This window comes from Carassius carassius, chromosome 15 (genome assembly GCF_963082965.1).
Source record: "Carassius carassius chromosome 15, fCarCar2.1, whole genome shotgun sequence".
Lineage (NCBI taxonomy): Eukaryota > Metazoa > Chordata > Actinopteri > Cypriniformes > Cyprinidae > Carassius > Carassius carassius.
Genome location: NC_081769.1, coordinates 30997234 through 31022503, shown reverse-complemented (window position 1 = coordinate 31022503; position 25270 = coordinate 30997234). Strand labels below are relative to the sequence as shown.

At 34.2% G+C, this 25270-nt stretch overlaps 3 protein-coding genes across 5 annotated transcripts in view; all 3 read right to left on the bottom strand.

Annotated features, from left to right (window-relative positions):
- Positions 1–271: 271 nt before the first annotated feature.
- Positions 272–7352, bottom strand: ica1 (islet cell autoantigen 1). 3 transcript variants are annotated; one of them, XM_059568494.1, is made up of 13 exons: positions 7227–7352; positions 6754–6783; positions 6486–6651; positions 6323–6395; positions 4661–4784; positions 4377–4575; positions 4094–4219; positions 3808–3906; positions 2765–2853; positions 2618–2667; positions 2287–2529; positions 1467–1547; positions 272–1057 (listed from the first exon to the last, which is right to left on the bottom strand). In XM_059568494.1, exons 2-13 carry the CDS (start codon positions 6777–6779, stop codon positions 945–947), a joined length of 1389 nt encoding a protein of 462 aa, XP_059424477.1. In that variant the 5' UTR covers positions 6780–6783; positions 7227–7352; the 3' UTR covers positions 272–944. The 3 variants fall into 3 exon arrangements, with proteins under 3 accessions (XP_059424477.1, XP_059424478.1, XP_059424479.1); XM_059568495.1 differs by having other exon boundaries at positions 6486–6618; XM_059568496.1 differs by lacking the exon at positions 6754–6783.
- Positions 7353–8192: 840 nt separating this feature from the next.
- LOC132157855 (neurexophilin-1) lies at positions 8193–9260 on the bottom strand. Its single transcript, XM_059567122.1, has one exon. The coding sequence runs from the start codon at positions 9219–9221 to the stop codon at positions 8532–8534; it is 690 nt and encodes a 229-aa protein (XP_059423105.1). The 5' UTR covers positions 9222–9260; the 3' UTR covers positions 8193–8531.
- Positions 9261–16026: 6766 nt separating this feature from the next.
- Positions 16027–25270, bottom strand: part of LOC132158880 (thrombospondin type-1 domain-containing protein 7A-like) — a 132724-nt gene continuing 123480 nt past the window's right edge. The window contains exons 24-29 of the mRNA XM_059568492.1: positions 24469–24642; positions 23264–23344; positions 20508–20590; positions 19246–19459; positions 18696–18783; positions 16027–16395 (exon numbers count right to left, since the gene is read on the bottom strand). Of these exons, the coding sequence (XP_059424475.1) occupies positions 16308–16395; positions 18696–18783; positions 19246–19459; positions 20508–20590; positions 23264–23344; positions 24469–24642 (728 nt within the window). The 3' untranslated portion in view covers positions 16027–16307. The remainder of the gene's footprint in view (positions 16396–18695; positions 18784–19245; positions 19460–20507; positions 20591–23263; positions 23345–24468; positions 24643–25270) is intronic.

Genomic DNA, 25270 nt, shown 5'->3' with positions numbered 1-25270 from the left:
GAATCGGTTTTCATAATCAGCTCTAAGAAATACAGTTAACCAACATATTTATAAACGCTTACTTCATACGACCTGGTTTGACCATGATGTTTGATTGGTATTCATGACAAAAATAATAAGAGTACAATAATCAGGTTCTGGAAGCAAAAATCCTATTCATTTTCTCTTGTAATGTTTAAACCTTTCAACAACCTGCCGTGAGCTCTGAGGTTTTATTATTTATTATATATTATTTTGGGGGACATGCTTTTATTTTATTTTACTTATAAAAACCGTCCAGAAACAAGCCTGTAAAAGTGAACCCAGTTGCTTTTTATAACATAACCAACCGTACAGTACATCTAAAATAACATTTTCAAGTTATGTACACCTTGACCTATTAATAGCTGCTTTCACATCAGGTGAAGTTTCCATTAGATAATGTAATATATAATGTTCATTCAAATAAATTAACCAAAGGACTGTAATAAAGTCCTCTTATATTTAAGGCTTCTGAAATGCAGCATTAGTTTTAGTTGACGACACTAAAGACAAAATGCATATTTATCTACTTAACATTTGCAAAAATAATTTCCATTTATGTCATAACTGATCAAGGCAACACCTAAAATAAATAACGATAAAAAAATCATGCAATATCACAACATACAAACCCAAAACAACTTACTGTTACTGAATGTAGTGTAAGTATACATTTATGTAATACAAGAAAATCCACAATGTTATGGCAAATCAAACTGCTTTGACAATACAAGCAGATGCAAAAGGAATCAAGGCCAGAGTGATTATTATTAGTTTCCTTTGGCAGCAAATATTTCTTTATGAAATAATTAAGTTAACTGCTATGGCATAAAGGAATCTGTCCAGTACAGGCGTCTGTAGGCCTCTCACATGAACTGGCGATTGTGCGACAAGAGCGTAAAGTGCATCTGTAACAGGACAGATTAAGCGTTCAGGAGCTCCTGTTCTTCATCGGTTCGGCCGATTGCATCCGGGTTTGACAGCGGATCCAGGTCAGCAAACAGATTGAACCAAGCAGAGAGATCTTTTGAGGTATCTGTAATGAAAAAAGGAGTATTAGAATTGGATTATATACAAAAATACAACCTAAAATTAGGGGTATACATTTTTGTTCTGAAATAAAATCTGATATTTGGTCTGTCAATTTTATTGATTATTTAATTATGTGTTTCTTTATTTATTTTATGTTTGTTTTTTTCTGTGTGTGTGTGTGGGGGGGGGGGGGGGGGGGTATGATTCACACATCTACAACTGAAATTAGATTATTTTGGGATGAGAAAATAACACAAAATGCATTATTATTGTAATCAAGTTTTTAAGTATTCTATTCTATAATACTGTAAATGCTTTTTTTCACATCGATGCATCACGACAGATCAATGCATGTTTACACTCTCAATACTGGTTATGACTGACATATTATAAATGACTCTGATCATATTTACCTTTCACTGCAGGTTTGGAAGAGATTTGACTCGCTACAGATGAGTTTTCAGGAATATTCTGTGGAATGGCTGTTGTCCAACCTGGAATACAGACAATATTTAAGAGTATTTGCAATAGGTGTACACTATAAGTTTGGGGTCAATTTGTTATTTAATTTTACTTTATTCATTCAGCAAGCACACATTCAATTACAGAATCCCATGTTTAACCACAGAATAAAAAAGGTTAATTGCAAATTGTTTATCACACAACTTTTTTTTTCAACTTAAAGTCAGAATTGCAAGATGTAAACTCTGTCTAAATTCTGTGGTGGAAATGGGCTTCCATATTAAATTGACTGAAAGTCACACTATAGAGAGTAAAGATTTCAAATAAACGCGGTTCTTTTAAACATTCTATTCATAAAAGAATCCTGAATTTTCCACATAAATATAAAGCAGCACAATTATTTTCAACATTAATAATGCAAAATGTTTCTTGAACAGCAATTCAGCATATTAGAATGGTTTCTGAAGGATCTTGTGACACTGAAGAGTAATGATGCTGAAAATTCAGCTGCGCATCACAGGAATAAATTGCATTTTAAAATATATTCAAATATGAAACAGTTCTTTCAAATTGTAATTATATTTCAACATTTTTCTGTGCGACTATTTTTGATCAAGTAAACAAAGTCTTTCTAGTTTTAAGAATATTTTCAAAAACGTAAAAAAAAAAATCGAACACTAGTGTAATAGTTTGTTCCATAATGATCTATTTTTGTTGCATCATCTATTTCAGATTTCATTCTGTCCCTGTCTAAGGGACGTTTCTGCAGACCTGAGACTTTGGACTGCGGGCCGTTCATGTTCTGGTCCAGTAGTTTGGAAGGCAGAAAGAAAGCGGGCTCCTCCTCGGACAGCTGAGTGTCTGCTCTGTTACCGCCGGTCAGATCATCTTCCCCAAACACCTCCCGCCATTCCTGTGAGAAACCCCTGTCCTCCAGAGAACTGCTGCCCAGAATCTCATTCAACAAACTCAAGCCATCCTTCTCGTGACTGCTGGAGAAAGTGTCATCATTTCCTGTAAATAGAGCATGAAGTCACTGGTTTAAGGATGAACCTCTCTTTATCTGTGGATAAAAATCATTCAGCTTTCATGAAAGCTTCACCTGTTTGCATGAGGTTACTGCTCAGAGTTTCTTCTTCAATTGAAATAAGGCTGAAAGAGAAGATATGATATTATATGATATATGATATGAGTGATAAGAGATTTATACATGTCAAACTACAATAAATGAGGACGGAACAGCTCCTACGCTTCATCTGTATTCTGACTCGTCTCTTCATCTTCTGCTTTTGCCTTTGTTTTCTTCTTGACTTTTTTCTTTGCAGCTTGATCTGAACCCTGGAGTATCAGACACAACAGATTTGTTGGACATGCATCATAATATCACTGCTTTTGTGTTTAAATGATCAAAGATGGGAAAGTGTTTAATAAATGTAATAGTTTTTTTATCGCGGATCTGAAACAAAAGCCTATTTTGGGATGATTAATCAATAAGCAGCAGGTTCCTGTTGTGACAACCTGCCCCATAACATGTGAAGACATTTCTCTACTGCTGACAATATCAAGAGGATATTCTTCTTGAGAACTGAGCTCTGTAGCACACACTATTTTTCAAAAGTGTGGGGTCGCTGAGAGTCTCTTATTCTGACTAAGGATATGTTTATTTGATTGAAAATATGGTAAAAACTGTGAAATATTATTACAATTTAAAATAACTGTTTTCTAGTTTTCTATGTTTTAAAATATACCTTTTTTCTGTGAAGTAAAGTAAAAATTTACTTTTTAGTTACTACTCCAGTCTTCAGTGTCACATGATCCTTCAGAAATCATTCTAATATGCTGAATTGATGCTCAAAAAAACATTATTCGTATCAATGATGATAAGAATCAATGATCTAATCAAACTATTATAGTTGAAAACAACATTTATTTAAAAGACAAATCTTTTGTAACAATGTCATTTTTGATGTAATGCATCCTTACTGAATAAAAGTAGTAATAAAAAAAAAAATCTTACTGACCCCAAACATTTGTAGTGTTTTTTTTTTTTTCAAATATGCAATGCTAAATAAATAAGTAAATGTAAAAAAAAAAAAAAAAAAAAAAAGTAAGACTCATCTTTATTTTAAACCAAACCATCAGAAACAAATCCAAATGTCATTGAAAAATGAAACTCATTTTATAGTTTTAACACAAAATGTGATCTAAGTACATATACATATTCATATGAATAAATATGAGCATCACCAAAGATCTATAATAATGAGATTGATTTCTCCTGAAAGCTCTCACCCCCAGCGCTGAAGCCTCGTGAGTCTGGCAGCCTTTGAAGCTCTCATGAATAGCAGCCATAGTGTGAGAGGTTTTCTCCCAGAAATGAAGCAATGTGGTCTGAAATAGAAGAAAAGACAGATATTTATCCTCATGACATGTTGTTCTGAAAGGATAATTTATTACAAGTAAAAATAAAATCAATTTAATTTAATCTAATTAAATAATACATGCATCACATGTACAATGCTATCTAATCAGGTAAATAAATACAAATAAGCTACAAGATGCAATTAAAATGCAGCACCTGATAGGTTGTCAGAACGTGTGAGAGCAGATTACAGCGACTGGCTCCGAGCAGATCAACCTTCTGACACACATCATTCTTCAGTTTGTCAAAACCTGTCTTGGTATGACGCACCTGAGTTTGAACCTGAGGGATGAAAAAAGACCAAACTGCTGCCCATCAAAAACAACCAGCAGAGGTAAAGATCAACAGGGACATTTCAGACCTTCTAGAAGACATTCTCCTCCCACGCTACTGTAGATGAGAATGATTAGAAGACATGTTTCACTGCAGTCACACTGACCTTACGAAACTTCTCCATCTGCTTGTGTGTGTCGGGGTCCAGCTCCTGAGAAACGTCCTTCATCCAGAGCAGAGCTCCTCTGTACTCGGTCCGTGACTGCTCCATCCTGTTCACCGTCAGCCAGGTGTCAGAAATGGCTCGGTACCGAAACGTCTCCACCTCCTGGTACAGACGGCCCAGCGGAGCTCGCAGCGCCAGCCTGCAGGGAGAAAGGAATGAACCAAAGGAAAAAGAAGAAGAAGAATTCCCAAACCAATCACAATTGATCAGAAGCTTGATGAGACCTCTGCTGTGAAGAGAAGCAGAGAGCTTTCCCAGTAGCTTGCATGATCTTTCCAGCACGACTTTTGTCCTGAGAGCCCTGCGAACGCAGGAACCGACCCAGTTCATTCTCCTCCTGGGACAAAACTGAAAAAAGCATCAGAATTTAGCCACATGCATATGTTTTCTCTGAATAATAAATAAGTGTTAAATGTTTGAATGGCACATTCTTAAAAATAAAGGTTCAGAATTGTTTTTTTGTAGCGATGCCATAGAAGAACCATTTTAAGTTTAATTTAAAATATATTCACTTTGGGCCTAAATGTGAAATCAATTGACACTACAGTTAAAATTATAATCAAGTATGTGCTTTGGTATGTTAGCACATCAAAATAATCAAAGTATTACAAAAGATTATTTAAACAACAATTTAAAATGTACTTTAAGGTAAAAAAAAATGATTATATTATCTGCAAGTATTATTTTTTTAAATAACTACTTGTAAAATAACTATATATAAAAAAGACTGATGAATGTAAGAGTGCTTTTTTGTCACTCTTAAGCCAGACATAAGTACATCTTTATATTTCATTTAAAAATTACTTCCACTGTATTATTATACTTATAATAGTTGCACTTGTATGTGACCAATTGAAACGTGTACGTTATGCATTTAAACATATTAATGAGTTCACATTTGTTTTGATTAAGTGACATTTTAGTACCTTTAAAATATATTAATTTTAAATGTTATATCAGACAACAATCAACATTACTCAATAAAGCACATCAAAATAATTTCTAAAGCATGACAAAAGATTATTAAAACAGTTACTTAAAATTTACTTTAAAGTATATATAAAAAACTTAATAGTAAATGCACCCTAAAAATTAAGTAATTAAATATTAAAAGTGCACTTTAGTGTGTTTAGTAACATAACATGTTATACTCTCTTGAAATAAGGTAAGACTTTAGCATAGGGACTACAATTCTCACTATAAACAAGTTGCTTATTAGCATGGCTATTATTAACATATTGGCTGTTTATTAGTGTTTAAAGAACATATTCTGCATGACCACAATCCTACCTGATACATTAACTTAACAACTACCTTACTAACTATTAATAAACAGCCAATTTATTGACCAAAAGTCATAGTTAATGGTTAGTTAATAGCGAGATTTGGATCTTGGAGTGTGACCTTTTATTTCATCAATATTATATTATCTGCAAGTATTTTATATATATACGTTTAAGATTTGATGTACACTACAAGTGCACACTGATTACAATTACCGGTAAGCTTCTTCTTCGCAAGCTATTTATAAACGTGTGCATTATATTAATATTAGTGCTGTAAAACGATTAATTGCGAGTTATCGCATTGAAAATAGAAGTTTTGTTGACATAATATATGTGTGTGCTGTGTCTATTTATTATATATGTTAAAACATAAATATGTTTATATATTAAATATATTCATGTATAATATAATTGATATACAAATATAACTATATGCATGTAAATATTTTCAAAATATATACTGTATATGTCTTTTTATATACATAAATATACACAGTACAAACACATATATCATGTAAACAAAAACGTTTATTTTGGAAGCGATTAATCGTTTGACAGCACTACTTAATATTAAAACATGTGAATTTGCAGTTTACTTACAGCTGATTCTCCTTTGATACTGTTCAAGCACCTTAAGGAGCTCCATGCACGTTCTCTGTACTGAATGAAACACCTGAAGGGAAGTATGAAAACCCACATTCATTACATGACCATATGATTCATTCAGACTCAAAGGAAAGTTTGGACTAGGTCCGTTCCTCACCTCCAGTTTAGCGTCCAGATCAGCATCTGAAGCAACAACATACTCATCTTCCTTCTTTCCTGTGACTTTAATCAGGGTTTGCTTGGTTTTCCAGTATTTCTGCTGGAACTTGTTGACCACGGATGATTCTTGACTTTGGAGAAAGTGATCAAAATGAGAATTACCTCTGCAAAGACACAACAAACCAATTATGAAGGCATCTCATTTGCTTGAGTATGATACTTTAGAAGGAATGTCTGCAACTGGATGGTTTCTGCTGCATACTCACTGGTTCCCTTTCTCCATGTTTGTCATGTATCTGAAATAACAATGTCATTATTTCATTATAGCTAACTGTCAATAGTGTCACGTTTGATAGTTTAACAGTTGTAATTTATAGAGGATAGTTAGTCATTGCGTTACTGAAAAAAAATCGTTCAGTAACGAAACCTGTATAATGTTGATCATTGCACCATTTATAATACAGTGCACTGAACATGCAGGCCTCTTCTTTATCTTTCAAGTGCATTTTTCTATAGGAACATATTATCTTCATTAAAAAACTTAATTGACAATATCTAAACTACAGTACACAAATCACTCACAATATTCAGCTGTATGTGATTCCCACATCCGGATTTCATTCTCTGCCGCACCAAAACAAACACTAGCTATATTCTGTCATAATGCAACCTCTACAGTAAATACAGGAAACGATCGGTTTCTAATAATAACAATCAATTGAATTATCATGAGACTCACCATATGAGCTTGGATACCGGCTGACGATTTTTAAGACATGCTTTAATAGGAAAATAAAACGCTAACGTTATACGTGCATCACTGCGCGTTTTTGGGTGCGCGTCCTTGCAGATGCAGTGATGACGTCATGCGCGCTACTGCACGAGCGCACCGCGAACATGAAGGTGTAATGAGTGAGTAGGCTACAGTATTGACGTTTAGCTTGAAACGGGCACTCTAAATGCGCGTTTGTGATACACTTTGGTTTTTCGTAATTTTTAAAAGACTATTTAAGTTTCTTTGTATCAGTATTAATCTGTACTTCTCAAGTACACGGCAGAAGGTGCGTGCAGACTTTATCATGTGGTGCCTGTTACTTTTCTCAGCGCTTATTTGAATAGACTAATCACAGTTGTTTGCGATCATGTACATTTAGAGATGTTTGGATGGGAAAAAAGGAAACAAATAGAATTTTGCACTAGGAACCTGAAACCCGTTTTTAAACAAGTCTTAATGTAAAAAATAAAGACTGTGTAGATGCAAAAGCATATACTTACATCATGATGTAGCCTTTAGACCTTTAGAAATATAGAATATTCGATAAAAAATAAGATAAACAAGCATTTTATATTCATTTTCAGTACAAGTAATTGTCTCCAACAGTGTGTGGCATCAAACTGTAGGCCTATTCATTAATGAAATTACATTCACTACATAGTGGTTTCATTAAATCATCAGAGAAATGACAAAACCGTTGACACGATCTCAGCGAAGCAAAATCAATTACAGGAGCTCATTAAGTTTTGCTCTGTCCATGTCAGAAATTATGACACCTATTCACCAGCACCTGCCACAGAGAATAACTTCTGATGAAGTTCGTAAGTGTGCATGGAGACAAACCTGTACTAAAGATGTCTTTAAAGATTTTTCATTAATAAATAATGCATTAGTATATAATGAAATTAGTAATATTTATCTCCTCAAAATAGCGTTACATTCTTAAATGAATATACAGACATGCTTGTCTTAATAAATGCAGTTGCAATATGGATTTTGTATGCATTTTCACTGACACTTGTTTTGTGATGTCAGTTGCATGAAAATGTCTTCCAAACTAGTCCCTTGTGTAACACTCATGCCAACCACAATCAAAAGGTAACAGATCATTACTACAGACTATTACTATGAATCAGAATCAGCTGATGAGTAAATCATGACAGATTGTTCGATTAGTGAACTTTTCCTATTCCAGTTCAAAATGGAAACCTGCCCGGTTATCTTAGAATAAACACGTACTAATTTGTCTTTTATTACGAGACAAAATGATCATCCAAAAGGTAAGTATGGAGACTCGCTGTGGTAATTAAAGTCTGGACAGACTTTCTGCACCAGTTTGTAGTCCAAGCTATAGAAGTATATGTAGACACAGATGACTTTGAACGGTTTTGAGCAGAGCCAAGAAACATGGCTGTGAGTCTGATCCTGGTCGCAGATATGAGACGGGTCATACCAGCAGCGTGTGCTTTTGGTACCTCTCTCCACCCTCTCATGCTCCACCCTGCAGTTAAACATCCTCGACTCCACCGAGTGCAGAATGGGTTGAGCCGCTGCATCAAATTCCACCACTTTGCTTGGAGGAACCAGCCCTACGGACACATTTCCACCTCCGGTGGTGTTGTATCGGAAATAAACGCTGAATGTCCCATTGCCGTGATCCACGATCTTCCCAGCAATGAGCAGATCGAGGCTCGTGGACTTTACTTTGCACTGGAAATCTCCCCAGCCGAACATCTTCTTAGCTTTGCCTCTTTTCACCGTGACCCATTTCCTGGATTGTTGGGCGGACGGGTGTGTCTCGGTCAGGTTTGGAGCCCAGTCCCACAGCTCTTGCTTGGGACATGGCTGGAGTTTGTCAGACAGGAGGTCTTGGTCAGCATCACGGACATCGGGAGTTGAAATGGGCAATGGGTCCGAATCAGCACATGGATACTTCATTTTCCTCTTAGACCTGTCCATTTGCAGAGACCTTGCTGTCAGAGAACGATTTCCTTTGGCATATCTGACCTGAGACAACAAAATGAGACAAGGTAGTTTTACACACAACAAAAGATCATGAAAATAACACCATATCAGAAGGACAAGATCTGCTTGACTTTACTCGAAATGATTTGACAGCAAATCTGTCATTCAAGAGAGCTTTCATAAGTTAACTCTTCGATCAATAATCCAAATATGACTTTTTTTTTGTATGTCACTTAATTAAAGAGTTATTCACATCCTACAACAGGGTCAGTCCTGAAACAAATATGGAGATTCAAAAGGTGTCAGAGAGCTGCATGTAACTGAATCTCAGCCATCAATATCAGATCAAAATGACCTACAAGAGAAAGATGGGGTCTGACTTACAAAAGCTAAAAGTGTCCATATCAGAGTATATCTACATGAATAGACAGACAGACAGACAGACAGATATATATATAGATAGATAGATAGATAGATAGATAGATAGATAGATAGATCATGACAAACATGTTCAGTACAGAGGTGACAATCACAGAAAAAAACAAACAGCATCTAAATCCAGCCCCCTGCAGTGATGAGTTAATGAGATAATTTAGGAAGATATAACAAAAACCTTTAATCTCATTTGCCTCATTTACATTTCAGAATTACTTTTTTATGATACACAATACAGTCAGACATGCTGCTGTAGTGCCAGAATGCTGTAAAACATAATTAACTTCATTTGAAGACTGACAGTTTTTCCAAACAGCTCCGGGCAGGATTACGGCTTTCCGATGGCAGATTTACAGGAAGCTGGTTTAATGGATTAGGTCTCCAGCAGTTCCACATGCCATCACACTCCAGCTATAAATAAGATCAAGGTGTTCCCAGCTCAGAGTTCGTTTCCCTGAATGGAAATTTATGGAGTTGTAACATTCATAAACGTGGTTCAAAGCAGCCAGACAAGGTAATGCATTTGAATGACAGCAGCTTCATTTTGAAATAAAGTATGATTATGATGGAATGCCAAGTAAACAGAATGGAACTTGTGCAGCAATCATTGATTTGAATGATTCTATTTTAGAATGATGAATACAAACAGTGACACATTTGAAAACAATACTTTTTTTATATCAAGAGAACTTTTAAAATTGGCTCACAGGTAAACATAAGTAAATAACAGTAGTGTTTAAATATGTTTAATATATAATATTTTATATAGTATATATATATATATATATATATATATATATATATATATTTTTATATATATCAAATAGAATAGAATTAAATTAAATAGAATAGAATACTATGATTATGATTACGCTGTATGCATTTCTAAGGATCTGATCAGGTAGAAAGACCTGTACGTTTTCATTCTGTACAGTGCAGACAGTCAGTCAGTCAAAAGAGGAATGAAATTCACCTGCAAGGATGAAATCATGACATACTGTAACTCATCTGAAACATTCCCAGAGGGAGATACTACCTCTGAAACCAGCGCTCTTCTAAACTTGAAAAAGAATCTATGATTGCGTTGAGAATATTAGTGAATAAATCAGCATGTCGTGATTTAACTCCATTGATCATGGTTAAAAACATAAACAGCACTGTAATCGAATGAAGGCAAAGTTACTGCAACACGGGAGCATTTCCATTGAACATGTCCAGGTAAAAAAAAAAAAAGGAAACCCCCGAAAATCGAAACTTACGACATCAACTCAATAGCTCTTTTCACAGAATTCGTATATTGGATCTTAATCTCCATGGGGTCAGACACTTACAGTCACACTTATATATTTATATAAAAAAGCAATAATCCTTTTGAGGCTCGAGCACCACGTTGCCTCTTATTTCAGTTAGAGACAAATCGATCTTCAGTCTGAGGTGTGAGCTGGACCTTATAGAGAGAGAGAGGAGGCAGGAATGGAGAGACAGACGTTAAAAACAAAATACTACTTCTGGTTCTTCAGCTCACAGTGCTGGAATGTTGCATTATTAACAGTATATGATGAGAAGTCCTGCATGCTCTGATTAATAGAATATCTCTAAAAGCACTATGAATGATAAACTGCAGTTTGAAGTGCAATACATGAGACTGCAATTGTTCACACATTCTTATTCACAAAATGTTGTTTCATCTGAAAACATGATGGATAAAATTGCTGACGATTTTTAGCAGTATTGATCACAAAAAAGCGCAGTTTCCAAATAGCAAGTTGAACATTGATGACCAATACTGCCTGTTCCTTCATGATATTCTTAACCAACCATTAAATTACTAAAGTATTGCTAACAGAAACTAAACTATAGACAGCAGCATGTATCTGCATGTACTTGTGTCTTGTGATTCAATCAAGATTATTATATAAATTAATGATTATTATATAAATAGAAGGTTTTTTTTTTCAAGCTCATGTTAAAGAAATGTAAGGTGGTTTGCTGGTTTTAGCTGGTTTCTATACATCAGACAGGTCTAATTTGACAGTTTTATGGAGATTTTAGGATTCAGTTGGACTGCTGCACTATAAAAAAACGACTTTTTTAAAAGATGAAAATAGAAAAGATGAGACTGTTTTACAAGAATACTATCTTTACGAGTTTAAAATGTTACATTTAATTCAGTGTGTAACTTGCTGCTTCTTTGTAACTGTTTATTACACTTAGTAGAATTTTATGAAAATCGAAGAAGGTGAATGTAAAAAATGTCAAGAATTCCTGTTGGATTATATTTTATAATTTAGAAACAGCTCTAAAGGATCCTAATCTAATAATTTTGTAAACATTCCATAACATAAAAACTCTTTCAATTAATGTTAGTTTTTATTAAAAAATAAATATTTTAACGGTTACTGTACAGTAGAACAAAATACAATATACAAAAAACCCAAACAAACAAACAAAAACAGTATTTAGAGCAATTTAGTGAAATTTACAGAGCAATTATTAGTGAAATTTCTTATTTTCAAAGAAATAATTTCACACCCACAATCCCCAGTGTGACTGCCTTTGGTAATAAAAAAGCTGTAGAAATTCCATGTTCAGTTTCAGCATTTGATATTAACATAAATACCAGTGCTCACATATTTTCCAAATAATCCATATTTCATAAAGCTCTCATTAACTGTGTTTCAGCCTTTGACCACATCTCGATTCTTACAGGACTTGTAATTGATCCCATTAGGATCGGTTCTAAATTCCAATAGAGATCAAGTACATTCCTTAAGGATCTGAGTTGACTGCCTGTCGCTGTCTGTGGTGCTGAATATCATACAGTCAAACACATCAAAGAGCAAGCTCAACCCCCACAGCAAACATAAATATAAGAATTTGTGATAAAATGTAAATGCACTTACATCATTAATGGATAGGAGCATCACGAGACACATCAAACTGCTCGCAATCATCATCATTTAGAAGGTTTCCGACTCTTGAACTTTCCTCACAGCTGTTCTGATCTCGGTGAAATTCTCAATGGGATTCAGTGAAGTTCGGGGGAAGCTGATCGTCCTGATGCAAGGCTCTTCTCTTCTCTGCTCTGCGCCGTGAACACATGGTCACTCAGCTCCATCTGACACTGACACGCTCGCTAGCATGAGGGAGGAACGCCTATGAACGTCAACACAACCAATCCTATGATTTTCCTTAATAGAGTCATAACTGACTTCATACAGTGGATAAAAAGACATTCATATTCCCAAAATATGGAGATAAGACAAGAAATATCATTCATACATGTTTAATACACCAGTGTTTATTACCTGTAGTTCATCAGAAAACAAGCTGTACAAAAAAAGATCTTGGTACTTTACAACATGACCATAATTAACAAAGATCAGCGAGACCACTTTGCAATGTACTAAACATTTCTGTGCAATAGAAAATAAATGAATATGATTCAATACTCATTGTTATTTACAAATAAAACTAAAGGTAAACATTAATTTCACCAGCTGCTAGCAGGATGGCCGGGTGAAACGACTCTAATGTAGCAGCGTAAATGAATCAAGGGAAAATGAGGAGATTTGACCGATTAAAAGCCTCTTCTATATTACTACTATCTGAATGGAAGATTTCAGCAGGATTCATAGACTATCACATCTCAGGAATATCATATTCACACTGCTTTTTAAAATATATATATATATATATAACAGGTCCTTAAATTCAAACTAAATCAAATTTCATGACATACACACTATATTTTCTTTTTCTTTCTTTTTCAATGTATCTTGTATTTTTCGGGGTAATGTATGATCATTTGAAAATAATTTATGGATATATAAATTGAATACTGCTTAATCTGCTGAATAATAAAAAATGATTTACTGTTTGATGGCTTTGTAAGTTTGTTGCAAATGCGTGAGACAGCTCATACTTATGATGTCATAATATTACACAATTATATATATATAATTATCTGATATCAGATCCAACTACACATGTACAATGAGCCCAGAAAGTATTTGAACACTTAAACCACACTTCATGCATGGAGGACTTTGCATTAGATAACAATATCAAAAGTAAATATATTTGCATTTTTGATGACTTGTGTGTGTCTGTGTTTGTGTATAGTACCACTTTTAATTCATTCAAGTTTTATATAATACTTTCACAAGTTTTAAATAACACAGACATAAGCTGCTTAATGATACTGATTTATTAAATAGTAACTGCTCAAAAGAGTCGTTCAGGAATCGGACTCACAGTGGTCGGGTTGTATATTTCTGATTTCTGCAGTATAAAATACCAGTTGATAAGAGTCATTGTATAGTTTGGGAATCAGACTACATTGAACACATTGTATGTTTTTGATTCAGTATAAAATACGAGATCATAAAGGTCATTTGTTCAGAAATTAGTTAACACTTGATGTGTCATATGAACCAGTTCTTTTTAGTGAATCAAAAAAATGACACATCCAGTGTAGTCCAATTCCCAAACAAATGAATTTTATGATCTGGTTCTTTTTAGTGAATCAAAAACATAAGATTCATTTGTTTGGGAATTGGACTACACTTGAGACAACAAAGTAGTTGCACATTTTTGCTTTACTAAAAAGAACCGGTTCATACGAGTCAGTTGCTCCGGAATCGGACTACAATGGTTGCATTATTTGTTTCTGATTCAGTATAAATTGGTGATTCATAAGAGTACAGTAATTCATTCAGGAACTGGACTACACAGGATACGTCATATGTTTTTGATTCACTAAAAAGAACCGGTTCATAAGAGTCATTCGTTGGGGAATCTGACTACACTGGATGCGCCAAATGATTTTGATTCACTAAAATGAAGCTGCTCATAAGAAGCATTTTGTCTTGCACTCAAGTGTCGGTCGTGCAAAAAACACCATCAGTATAGTTTAGTATAGCATTTCGCAGCATTGGTAGAAAATGCACATGCGAAAACCATAAATGGAAGTGAACATTAATAATTTCCAGTATTTAGAAATGCAACCAGCTCCCCATCTAATGCAATTACCTCCAGACATATTAAAGTTTATCTTGCATGTCCAAATACTTAGTAGGGCCATTGTATTTTGCATGTACACTGTCCTGTGAGAATTGGCAACAATTAGTAACAAAACTTCAGTAATTTTTCATCAATAATAAGGCAGAAACTATCAGTCTTCCCATGAGACCCATTGTCTTGACACGTACATCATACCAGACATTGAAAATGGGGCATAAACCCCCCAATCAAAAGTCACAACCACTTTTCCTCGACAACTATACATCAACCAATTATTATAAAAATGTCTGAATTGAAAGCTATAACAAAAAATACATATTTATAGTCTGTTGAGCAGAAAAGACACATCATAGAAACTATACAATGCACAAATGAGTGAAAACAAAAGGACATGAAGTCTTTAAAGAGTCCCACTCTGAGATTTATTTTTACACTTTTTCAGTTATCCCGTCTCACTGATGTGCTCCAGATTCATATTCGCTTGCCTTGAAAAATCGTTGCTTCTGAGACATCAATGGTTCAAAGGCCAATGCTTTCCTTGCTGCACTAATATAGTGCAAAATAACACCTGGAATCAGAGTGGGACTTCCAGGAGAATATGATTTGTCTTGTTTTCACCTTCCATAGAAAGGCTGCATCTTCTGTGAGCAAATGTCGTCCATGATATCTGAAGATCCCAAGTTTCCTTACGTGTTCTCTACTGTGTGTGTTGTATGTTTTGGCATTGTCTATTCAATAGCTCCTTCCAAATAATGAATCCTCTCAGCTGGGAAGCACAAGTCGGAAGAAAGTTGTTCCGATAAGGTCCTGACCCGTCGTATAGCAGACCGCAGTTGCATAATTAACAAATACTTGTAAGGAACTGAATATAAACAAAGGCATGATCTCACAGCGTGTGAAGATGTGTGTAAAGGCTCTTCCAGAACAAGAACATGAAGTAAAAATAAAGTAAGAAGGTTTTTGTTTGCGGCTCTTGGATGTTTCTTCTTCCTCTATGTTGGATTCAAGCATTTAGGGTCCAGTATTTGAGATGGTTAGGTCTTTTTTTTTTTTTTTTTTTGGAGGAGGAGTATTTGGTTGTATCTCAAACATGGGTCATACTTCACCCCAAAATCAAATGGCAAAAAAAGAAATTTAAGAAAAAGTTAAGAAATTATATTTTTCATAAACAAAAAATTAAGCCTAGGGATTATTTGCTGTGTTTTATTTTAATGACAATTAAGCACATTTAATTTATTGTAATTTATTGTAACGCAAAAACTCTCAGATTTGAATATATTTCACTAAATAAGTATTTATACATCATGCTTTTTATTATATCGTCTTTAATTTATACATATAAAAAAAAGAGAATCACCACTGACAATACTGAGAATAACAAAAACACCGAAAGTAAATTGTTCAGTAAAGGAATTTAGGAAGAAAGTGCTTAATTTTCATAAATAATGCAATAAAGTCATTTCCATAATTTGATAATGTACACAGGTGATAAAATAGGCTTTGTTTCATTTATGCAAAATATCATTACTTAATTTTTTCGAATTCGAATTAGGGGTATAATGTGACCTGAACATGTTTTAATGAGATTCAACCATTTGCTGATGATATTTCTGAGAAGGGCTACATGTCCACATCTCCGTCATATGCCAGGGTCAGGGATTTCAATCGATTATTATTTTGTCTTCGCTGAGGTTTCTTTGGCTTTTTGCTGAGGAAAAAGGAATGATGCGGTTGTCACTCTCAAACCCTTGCAGTGTGTAGTTTATTAACACAGTATATATTATATATGCATATGCATGTTATGACAAATGATATGAAAATGAAATCATGAAATATGTGTAAAAAAAAATAAACAAAAAAGACAATGAAAAATTATGATGATCAGTAATAGTTCAGTTATGACTTATGATGAAATATAATACGTGCCCTGATAGGTGCAAAATGATGTGTAAAGCAGTTGGACTTCATTAAAGACTGCACTGGCCCAATTTGTTTACAGCATTATTGCAACATATAATCATAAAAAAAGTTGCTGCTCCAAAACCTAGTGAGCTGCCCCCACAGGAAACATTTTCAGGCATAATAGATGCAAAGTCTGTTCCAAAATGTAGGAAACATGATAATGCCTATTGAAACACCTCATTTGGGCATAATTCTAAGGCAAAATCAAATGTATCCATCACAGAGAAAGAACGCAATCCCCAAAATCATTACGGAATATAAAAATGACAGACAAAGTAGGTGACATGTTGATTATGAATCAAGATAATTTTTAATTTTAGTTAAAGATAAATTTAAGATAAACATTTTAATTTTAGTTAAAAAGAATTATATTTTGTTGTATCTGTGCTTTACATGTGTTTATAAAGGTTTATTTTATTTAGTTTTAGTTATTTTAATATTTCATAAATAAATTTCATATCAACTAAATGAAACTAAATGAAAATAAGAAATGTTGCAACTAGCAGAAATAATAATAATAATTTATTTTATTTTTTTACATTTCAGTTAACATTTATTTTGAGCAGTGTTAATTTAGTTTTAAATTAAGTCTTCATTTTAGCTCTGTGTCAATTTTTTAAAATCATTTTTTTTAATCATATTTAGTCAACCTATCCTGTTTTTTTATTTAGTCAAGTTTCAACAGGTTAAAGTCTAAGAATTTGAGTCTAGTTTTCGTCAAAGAAAATGTCATATTTTTGTCATGCTGCAAAATGGTTCAACAGATAATCACAATTAATTCTATAAAAATTACAGTCGTGACTACGGATCATAATTGTTGTCATTTGCGAAATTATATGAGAATTGCATTTCACCTACAAGCACAAATAAAGTGAAGTCAACTCCTACACATGGTTAAATTTACCTCATATAGTTTCCTGATTTATTCAGTTATCATATAAATTAAAACACTCTCTTCAGTCCACATTAAGAAACTAGTCAAATTCAAAGCTTCTATTAAAAGCAAAAGCAGCAAAATTCCTAATAAAAATTACTATATTTATAGTCAAGCATATATGTACAGTATATATATTTATATATATATAAATAAACACACACACACACACACACACACACACTTTCATTATTGTGTTTGCCAGATGTTTAAATCCCCTTGTCAGAGCTTCCATCTTAAAAATCCATAATACATACTACAAACATAGTCTATAATACCACCAGAACACAAACATAGATCACAACTATACAATTGTTAGCAAAGCAAACAAGATCGCTAACAATCTGGCAACCACAATAATGAAAATGTGTCTATATATGGATATATAGAGTTTTTTTTTTACATTTACGGTACATTTTGTCTTCTCGTGTTTTTTTTTTTTTTGTCAACTATATCGCATGTTGATATAGTCAGTGTTTAATGTCAGAGTTGTCTTTACAATCGGAAAGAAAAAAAAAGGTTGTCACCAAATATTTTTGTTCTATATAAATTAACACTACTTTTGAGTAACTGTTAATAATTGTAGTTTTAGCTACCGATAATAACCATGCTTAGAAGGCAGTATGAAGGCAGTAGGAACCAATGCAAGCTCACTAGGATTTGCAACAAAGCTATTTTGTTAAACCCTTTTCTAAACCAATAAACCATAAATAAACAGCCTACCCGGGCAGCTTGATGCATTTAGCATCAGAACGTAAGGCACAGACTGAGGAGGAGGCACGAGGCAGAGGGGGCTGAGATGTCAGGACATCAGGAGCCTGTTTCTCCAGCCTTTAACTGGCTCTTGACTCTTGACTCGGCTGCTGGCACTCAGGGCAGGTGTAGGTCAGCTCATGGGCATCTTGGCCCATCCATACCACTGTACCATTGGCAGAATCTGGCGTCCCGAGAGACCGCCGCATGGCACAGTAACTGCTGCTCATGAAGGTGAGGGAGGCATGGATGAGGGTGGGATACGAGTTAAAGAAAAACACAACCAAACGAATGCATGGAGTGAATGAGAAAATAAAACAAGTGATGATGAAGCGAACGGAAAGGGTTGTCTTTCTTACCATGCGAGGTAAATCATTGACACTATAAATACCAGGAGGACAAAAACACCTGCCGCCACGCCATACACCCACGTCTTCAGCTTTCCATCTAAAGAGGTCAAAAATATTTAGCATAAGACATTAAACAGAAGCAAAATGCAAAACTATATTAAATTGGTTGGTGTATTAACGCAAAAGACTACAAAAGAGAAATTTAAAACAACTAACTCTGAGTTCTGGCAATTATAGTACTTATTTTTTATTTTGTGGTGAAAAAAAAAAACCTGAATTGCAATATGTAAACTCAGAATTCAGTGCAAAAAAAAAAGGTAATTTGCTAGATATAAACTCTTAATTTTGAGATGAAAAACTGCAATTGACTTTTTTTCTTTTTTTTCATGACAAAAAAACAAGCTTCAATAAAAACACAATTGTCATTCAATAAAACAGTGTTAAAAATTATTTTAAAGGTTTTTGCAGAGTAATATAACTTTTTAGACCTTTCAGCACAATTAAATAAAATACATGTTTAAGAGAAACGGGACTAAAGAAATAGAAATGTAACGTTTACCTGGTCCAAAGGGTTGCAGGTACCAGGTGCGTCCGACACGGCCAGGCTGTACAGTGGTGGGCAGGGTGGGGTTGACGGCCCGGCTGGTCTTCACATCAGATTTTTTGTCCCCTGCGGTGGGGATTTCGAGCACAGGGATGGGTGTACACTGCTCCAGCATCCCCTCAGGCGTCAGCACCTCTGTATAGCCCTCCTCACACATACATACACCCTCCTGCAGGGGGCAGCAAAGGCACTTAAATACCATCACGCTTTCTGCTTCCTCTCAAAGCTCGTGACCCAGTTCAGTCCTAAAACAAAAACATTTCTGCACTCTCTGTTCTTAAAGGTCAATGTTTTCTTCAGTGGGTTTTTGGTTAAATGCACCTGAAATAAGGTCTGTGGTTAACACAAGCTCATTTTATTCTATGGCATAAAATATATCAGTAATACGGCATGTCTATTTTTGTTGCTGAATGTGACTACAGAGGTTGTCGGGGACATTAAATGTCATCAGACTGAACAGATAAACTCATCTACTCATTAGATGCTTTTACAGCGTTGCTGCACTTATAACCCCGCTCTTGCAAACTTTCCAACATGGTACTTTTAAGTAAACACAGAAGTAGCTGTTGAAGCTTAATTAATGGTGGTGTCGGTGAAGTTGTGCAACTGTGGTGTAGTTCATTTATAGCCTAACTTTAGCTTTTTACTTCTGCTGATTGAATTTAGGCTTCACAATTCATAAAAGTTGTGCTCATTTGTGAAGATCAGCTTGATGAACAAAACGTGTAAGATTCATAAACCTTTGCTGGTGGTCACAGAGATCATTTTCTGCAATAATCCAAAAGCCAGTGGAAAAATAATGCTGGGTTTTGGTTAAAGGAACCAGTGTGATGTTAACTTCTGGGTTGGCCTACAAAAATATCTGAAAATAAATGTTATCACCCAACCCTAGTGAACAATAGAGAACATTCACACAATTTTTTTGTTAATGTGCAAGGGGTTGTGTGTAAAATTATTCCAAAAACAATGCATGCTTAAAAAATCTACTAAAAGTATTTGTATTTGTACCGCTATGACTTCTTTTCTTAAACTGATTAAAATGGGTCTTGCAAACACATAAAAACTAATTGAGCATCCAAAAATAATAACAAAAGTACAGCCTATGACCATGATTTTCTGTTGCATTCATTATGATAATTGCAGCTGTAGCAACTGTCTGTAATTACAGACTTTCAGGCTCAGAACTGTAGTAATCCCACAATCCTCTTGTGTCTTACCTCTGTGCAAAATGACTGCGGTTCGTCACAAGGTGGATCACATGACTGGTCCGTCCCTGGCAGTAGCGCTGCAGGGCATCCACCTGGAAGAAATAACAGGGTAGAGATCATTTTCAAGCTTTTGACAACAACTCGGCTTGGAAGAAAATACAGGGTTTCTGCAGGGTTTAATCAGTCAAATTTAAGACTTTTTAAGACCTTTTTATGACTATTAGGATTTGAATTTATGACCTACACGAATTACGATAAATAACTTCAGTCATTAAAATTCCTTTCAAAAGTCTAATTATTGACTATAGTCAATAATAAGAATAGTATTATTGTATTATAATACTATTCTTAATATAGTAAAATAGTATTATTGACTTTCATTACTTTCAAGTAACAAGTTTTATTATTTAAAGAGTTATTCTATTATTTCTTAAGATTACAAAACTGAAGCCTTCGCCTTCTTTTTCTTGAGTATCAAGAACACAGGAACAATTAACAATTGTAACATTGTAAAGTAACATTGTAAATTAACAATTATTTTATGGCATTACTTTCCAAAATAACAAGTGTTATTGGTGTTTGATCACAGTACAATGTAAAAATTAAATATAAAATCAAACCAAAAATTTTTTCAGACACCTTGAACATTTATCACATTATTACAGTTTATTTGCTATTGCTTCTAAAATGGTTATAAAATATGACAAGAATTTAGAGTTAAACTCTGTCAGAACAAATTCGTCTTGATAATGTCATAACTTTGATAGAAATGTACGTAATGGATTACAATCAACCAAAACTACAGACAACTGTTATGACAATATTTACACAACTATCAATACTTTGTTGACCAATTACCAAGCAATGCTTCATTTTGTTCAGACTGTGGTGTGAAAAGGTTGCATTAGCAATTCAGAAAAAAAAAACACATAAAGCAATGCATGGTGCTTTATAAGGTGCTGAATAATTTTTGTTCCCAATTTTATATAGATAGATAAAACATTTATATCTATCTATTTCACTAGTAGTTCACTGTATGAAGATTCTTTGGGTATGTCACAGTTTGCTTATACTCACTTACATAAATGTATTAGTGTCCTGTAGGCTACCTACTAGTAAAATATGTATATCAAAAATTATATCTGGAGTCTGGATAATTTTTGGTTTGACTGTGCATAAATTCTTGTTAAAACTACAAAGTAATGCAGTCAAGAGCAGTTAGTGATTTTTCTTTCATTTTCTTGGATTAACATTACAGCAGCTAGTAGCTAAATTAGTCGCGGTCACTTTAAGAGACGATGAACGCATCTTTATTCCTCAACTTTTTACTTTCACTTAAGAAATAACTGACAAATAACTGAAAAAAAAAGTTTTTTCGAGCATACTTTCCAAGGCGGGTATTTTGACATATTTTGTATGTATTTGTCGGCACAAGAGCAAAAAGAAGCAAATTCGGTGTACAAGCGTTTTGAGACGCCTTTCTCTGCGTGAGCCCTGAACACCTGAACACCTGAACACCGTGGTACTGAATTGGACTTTTACACATCCTTTTCTGTTTGTTCAAAACTGCGATTAGTATTTGTTAGTTCTTGTGCAGGAGGGACTGTCCGTGATACGCGGCTCTCTCTCCACACCGAACACACAACACAGCGTGCGAGTAACCAGCTAACTGAATGCTGCGTTCCAGGCAGGTTTTTGAGCCCGTAAGTCACGATTTCAAACCACGACTCACGACTTTATAGTGTTCCAGGCAAGTCACGCCAAACTTCCTGAGCGCAAGCAATTGTAGCTAGATTATTAATTTTATTGCAATGTTATATTGTCCTAAAATCGCTTTTTAACGTGCACCACTTGCGTAAACACTGCATCCATAGGCAATATTATCCGTAGAGGCTGCCATTGTTGTTTCGCAGGCTATGTGACGTCAGAGTTCGTAACTCGGAGTACATCTATCTAGTAGCCTACGAGTTCACGGGTGGGAAGTCACGGGTTTGACTGCTGTTCCAGTGCAGTTTCACGGGTAGAAGGTTGGAAAAACACGGGTTACGGGTTGCCTGGAACGCGGCATAAGTTACTCAGTTCAGCTTAATGGACTAGCATGTCAATTTAAGACGTGGCTAAATGTTTTTTATGACCTTGTATGGAAAATCCGGACGTTTTTATGACTTTTTATGGCCTTAAATACTTATTATTAAATTTATGACTTTTTATGGCCCCGCGGATAACAGGAAATGTGCGTACATATGCTAGAAAAATGGCATATTTTGCACAATATACATATTACAGTATATACTGCATTCTGTGTGTAGATGCTGGTATCATATGTTCTGTAGTGCGTGATGATAATATACACCATCTAAAAACCACTGTATTTAAAAGAGAGCTCACCTAATTCGTTTTTTAAATTATTATGCATGCAGCTTTCATGAGCTCATTTATTCAGAAGCTACAAAAATTTATTTGTCACACCACAGGACTATTACAGTAAATATTACCTCGTGAAGGCAAAAAGGCCTTTAAAAGTGGCAAAAAACGTACACAAAATACCAACAGAACCTAAGATGTACTCATTGTTTTATACTGTACATGAATAAATATTTTAACCTGAAATCTTGAAATTGATTGATGCATACTAAGTCTGTTAAATTTTTTAATGACCCATTAGCAAAGTGGCTCTGATGGTTTGTACTGGTATCTGTTATTCCTCACTGGCTGCTTATTCGTGTAATGTAAAGAAACAGATGTGAAGCGGTATAGTACAGCACCTGTGACGTTTATTCCATCCGAGCGCTGACACCAGATCAGCTGAGGATTGCCCATCCACTGGTACTCATAACACTCCCCATCTAGATTGAAATCAATAAGTTATTATTGATTTGAGTAAATATACATTCTGCGGCTGTACACTTTTAGACAGCTGTAGAGAGACTTGATAAGGGTGTTTTCATACAATCTTGTTTAAAAAAAAAAAAAAAAAAACTATTAAAATGGACCAAAATGTGAATCAAGTGCATGGTTGACGGTAGCCAAAGTATAAAAGTATAAAAAAAAATACCATGAAAGTCTATGTATACCGTCAACTGTTTGGTTGCCATTATTCTTCAAAATATCTTCTTTTGTATTTGACGGAAGAAAAAAACAGGTTTGCAACAAGTATATTGTGAAAAATGACAACACAATTTTCATTTTTGGGTTAACCATCCCTTTAAAAGAGCATGCATTTGTAACAAATCAACTGTATTTCATGTAAAATTCCTAAATACATGCACATAAATATATGCATGCCCTTGTGAAAAAGAAGTATGCTTAATTGTATTTAACGTGCACTTATTGTGCAACTTTAAATCTTAAAAGTATATTTTTGAAAACTGTATTTGCAGATAATATAATATTACTGCAATAAAAAGCACTTTCATGACTATATTTCTCAACACATTTATGCACAGTACATATTACACAGTACGTGCTGTAAATTCTTATGTTTTAATTGTTTTGTTCTGCTTAAATAGTACATGATTTTAATATTAACTGTCTGTTCTTTGATATTACATTTAAACTTAACATTTTCAATGTACTAAATTACAACATTATAAATATTGTAATTATAAATATATTTAAATACATGACATAAATTTCAGTAGAAATTTCATTAAAGTATATTTTAGTTTTGAATAAATGCTTCATGTAATTATGAAATTAGATACAGAGATGTATAGATCCTACTTACATGGATCAAAAAACCTCTTATGTTCAAATAATTGCATTTCATTTAAATTTAGACTATAATCATGTTATTACAATTAACATGCAATGAAGTATCCTGAAAGATTACATCACAATGCCACAGATGCCACTATAAAACAAATGATGTGTGTTATAAAATGTTGAATTAATAAAATTATTCATGTTGAATAAAATCAAAGTAGAGCAGAGTCTTTATTCCAATGAGAGAGATGAGCATGCGTCTCACTGCTGCAGGGCCGGGTCTGCCACTCCAGATCGGGACATTGAGCGATGTTCTCTGGCTCCTGTGCGATGACGGCACGTGAACGGACCTGCACCGGAGTGAAGTCCAAACGCTGGCCCTTCACACACACGCTCTGACACGGGCTCCAGTCGGACCACTCCATCAGGTAACAGTCACCTGAATAGATCAACACAAGAGATGAGCTGCCTGATAACCAACTCACTTCAGCATGAGAACAACAGAAGCATTGGAGAAGCTATAAAAGTCTAATTGACATAATAATTCACTTATAATTTAAAGTAGTTCAAATGTAGTCATATCTACCATTTTAAGAATGTTATCTACAATAGAATTATATATTATATATATATATATTACATTGAAGCTATTAAAGGAAAAATATTTTAGATTATATATTATAGAATAATTCTCAGATGTCTATATTGTGTGTGTGTGTTTATATATATATATATATATATATATATATATATATATATATATATATAGATAGATAGTTAGATAGATAGATAGATAGATACCGTAGTTTTCTGACTATAAGTCGCACCTAAGTATAAGTCGCATTAGTCCAAAAATACGTCATGACAAGGAAAAAAACATATATAAGTTGCACTGGACTTATAAGTCACATTTATTTAGAACCAAGAACCAATAGAAAGCATTACCGTCTACATCCAAGAGAGCCCTCTCGCGGCTGTAGACGGTAATGTTTTAACTTGATTAATTTCTCTTGGTTCATGTCAAATTAATTTTGATAAATAAGTCGCACCTTACTATAAGTCGCAGG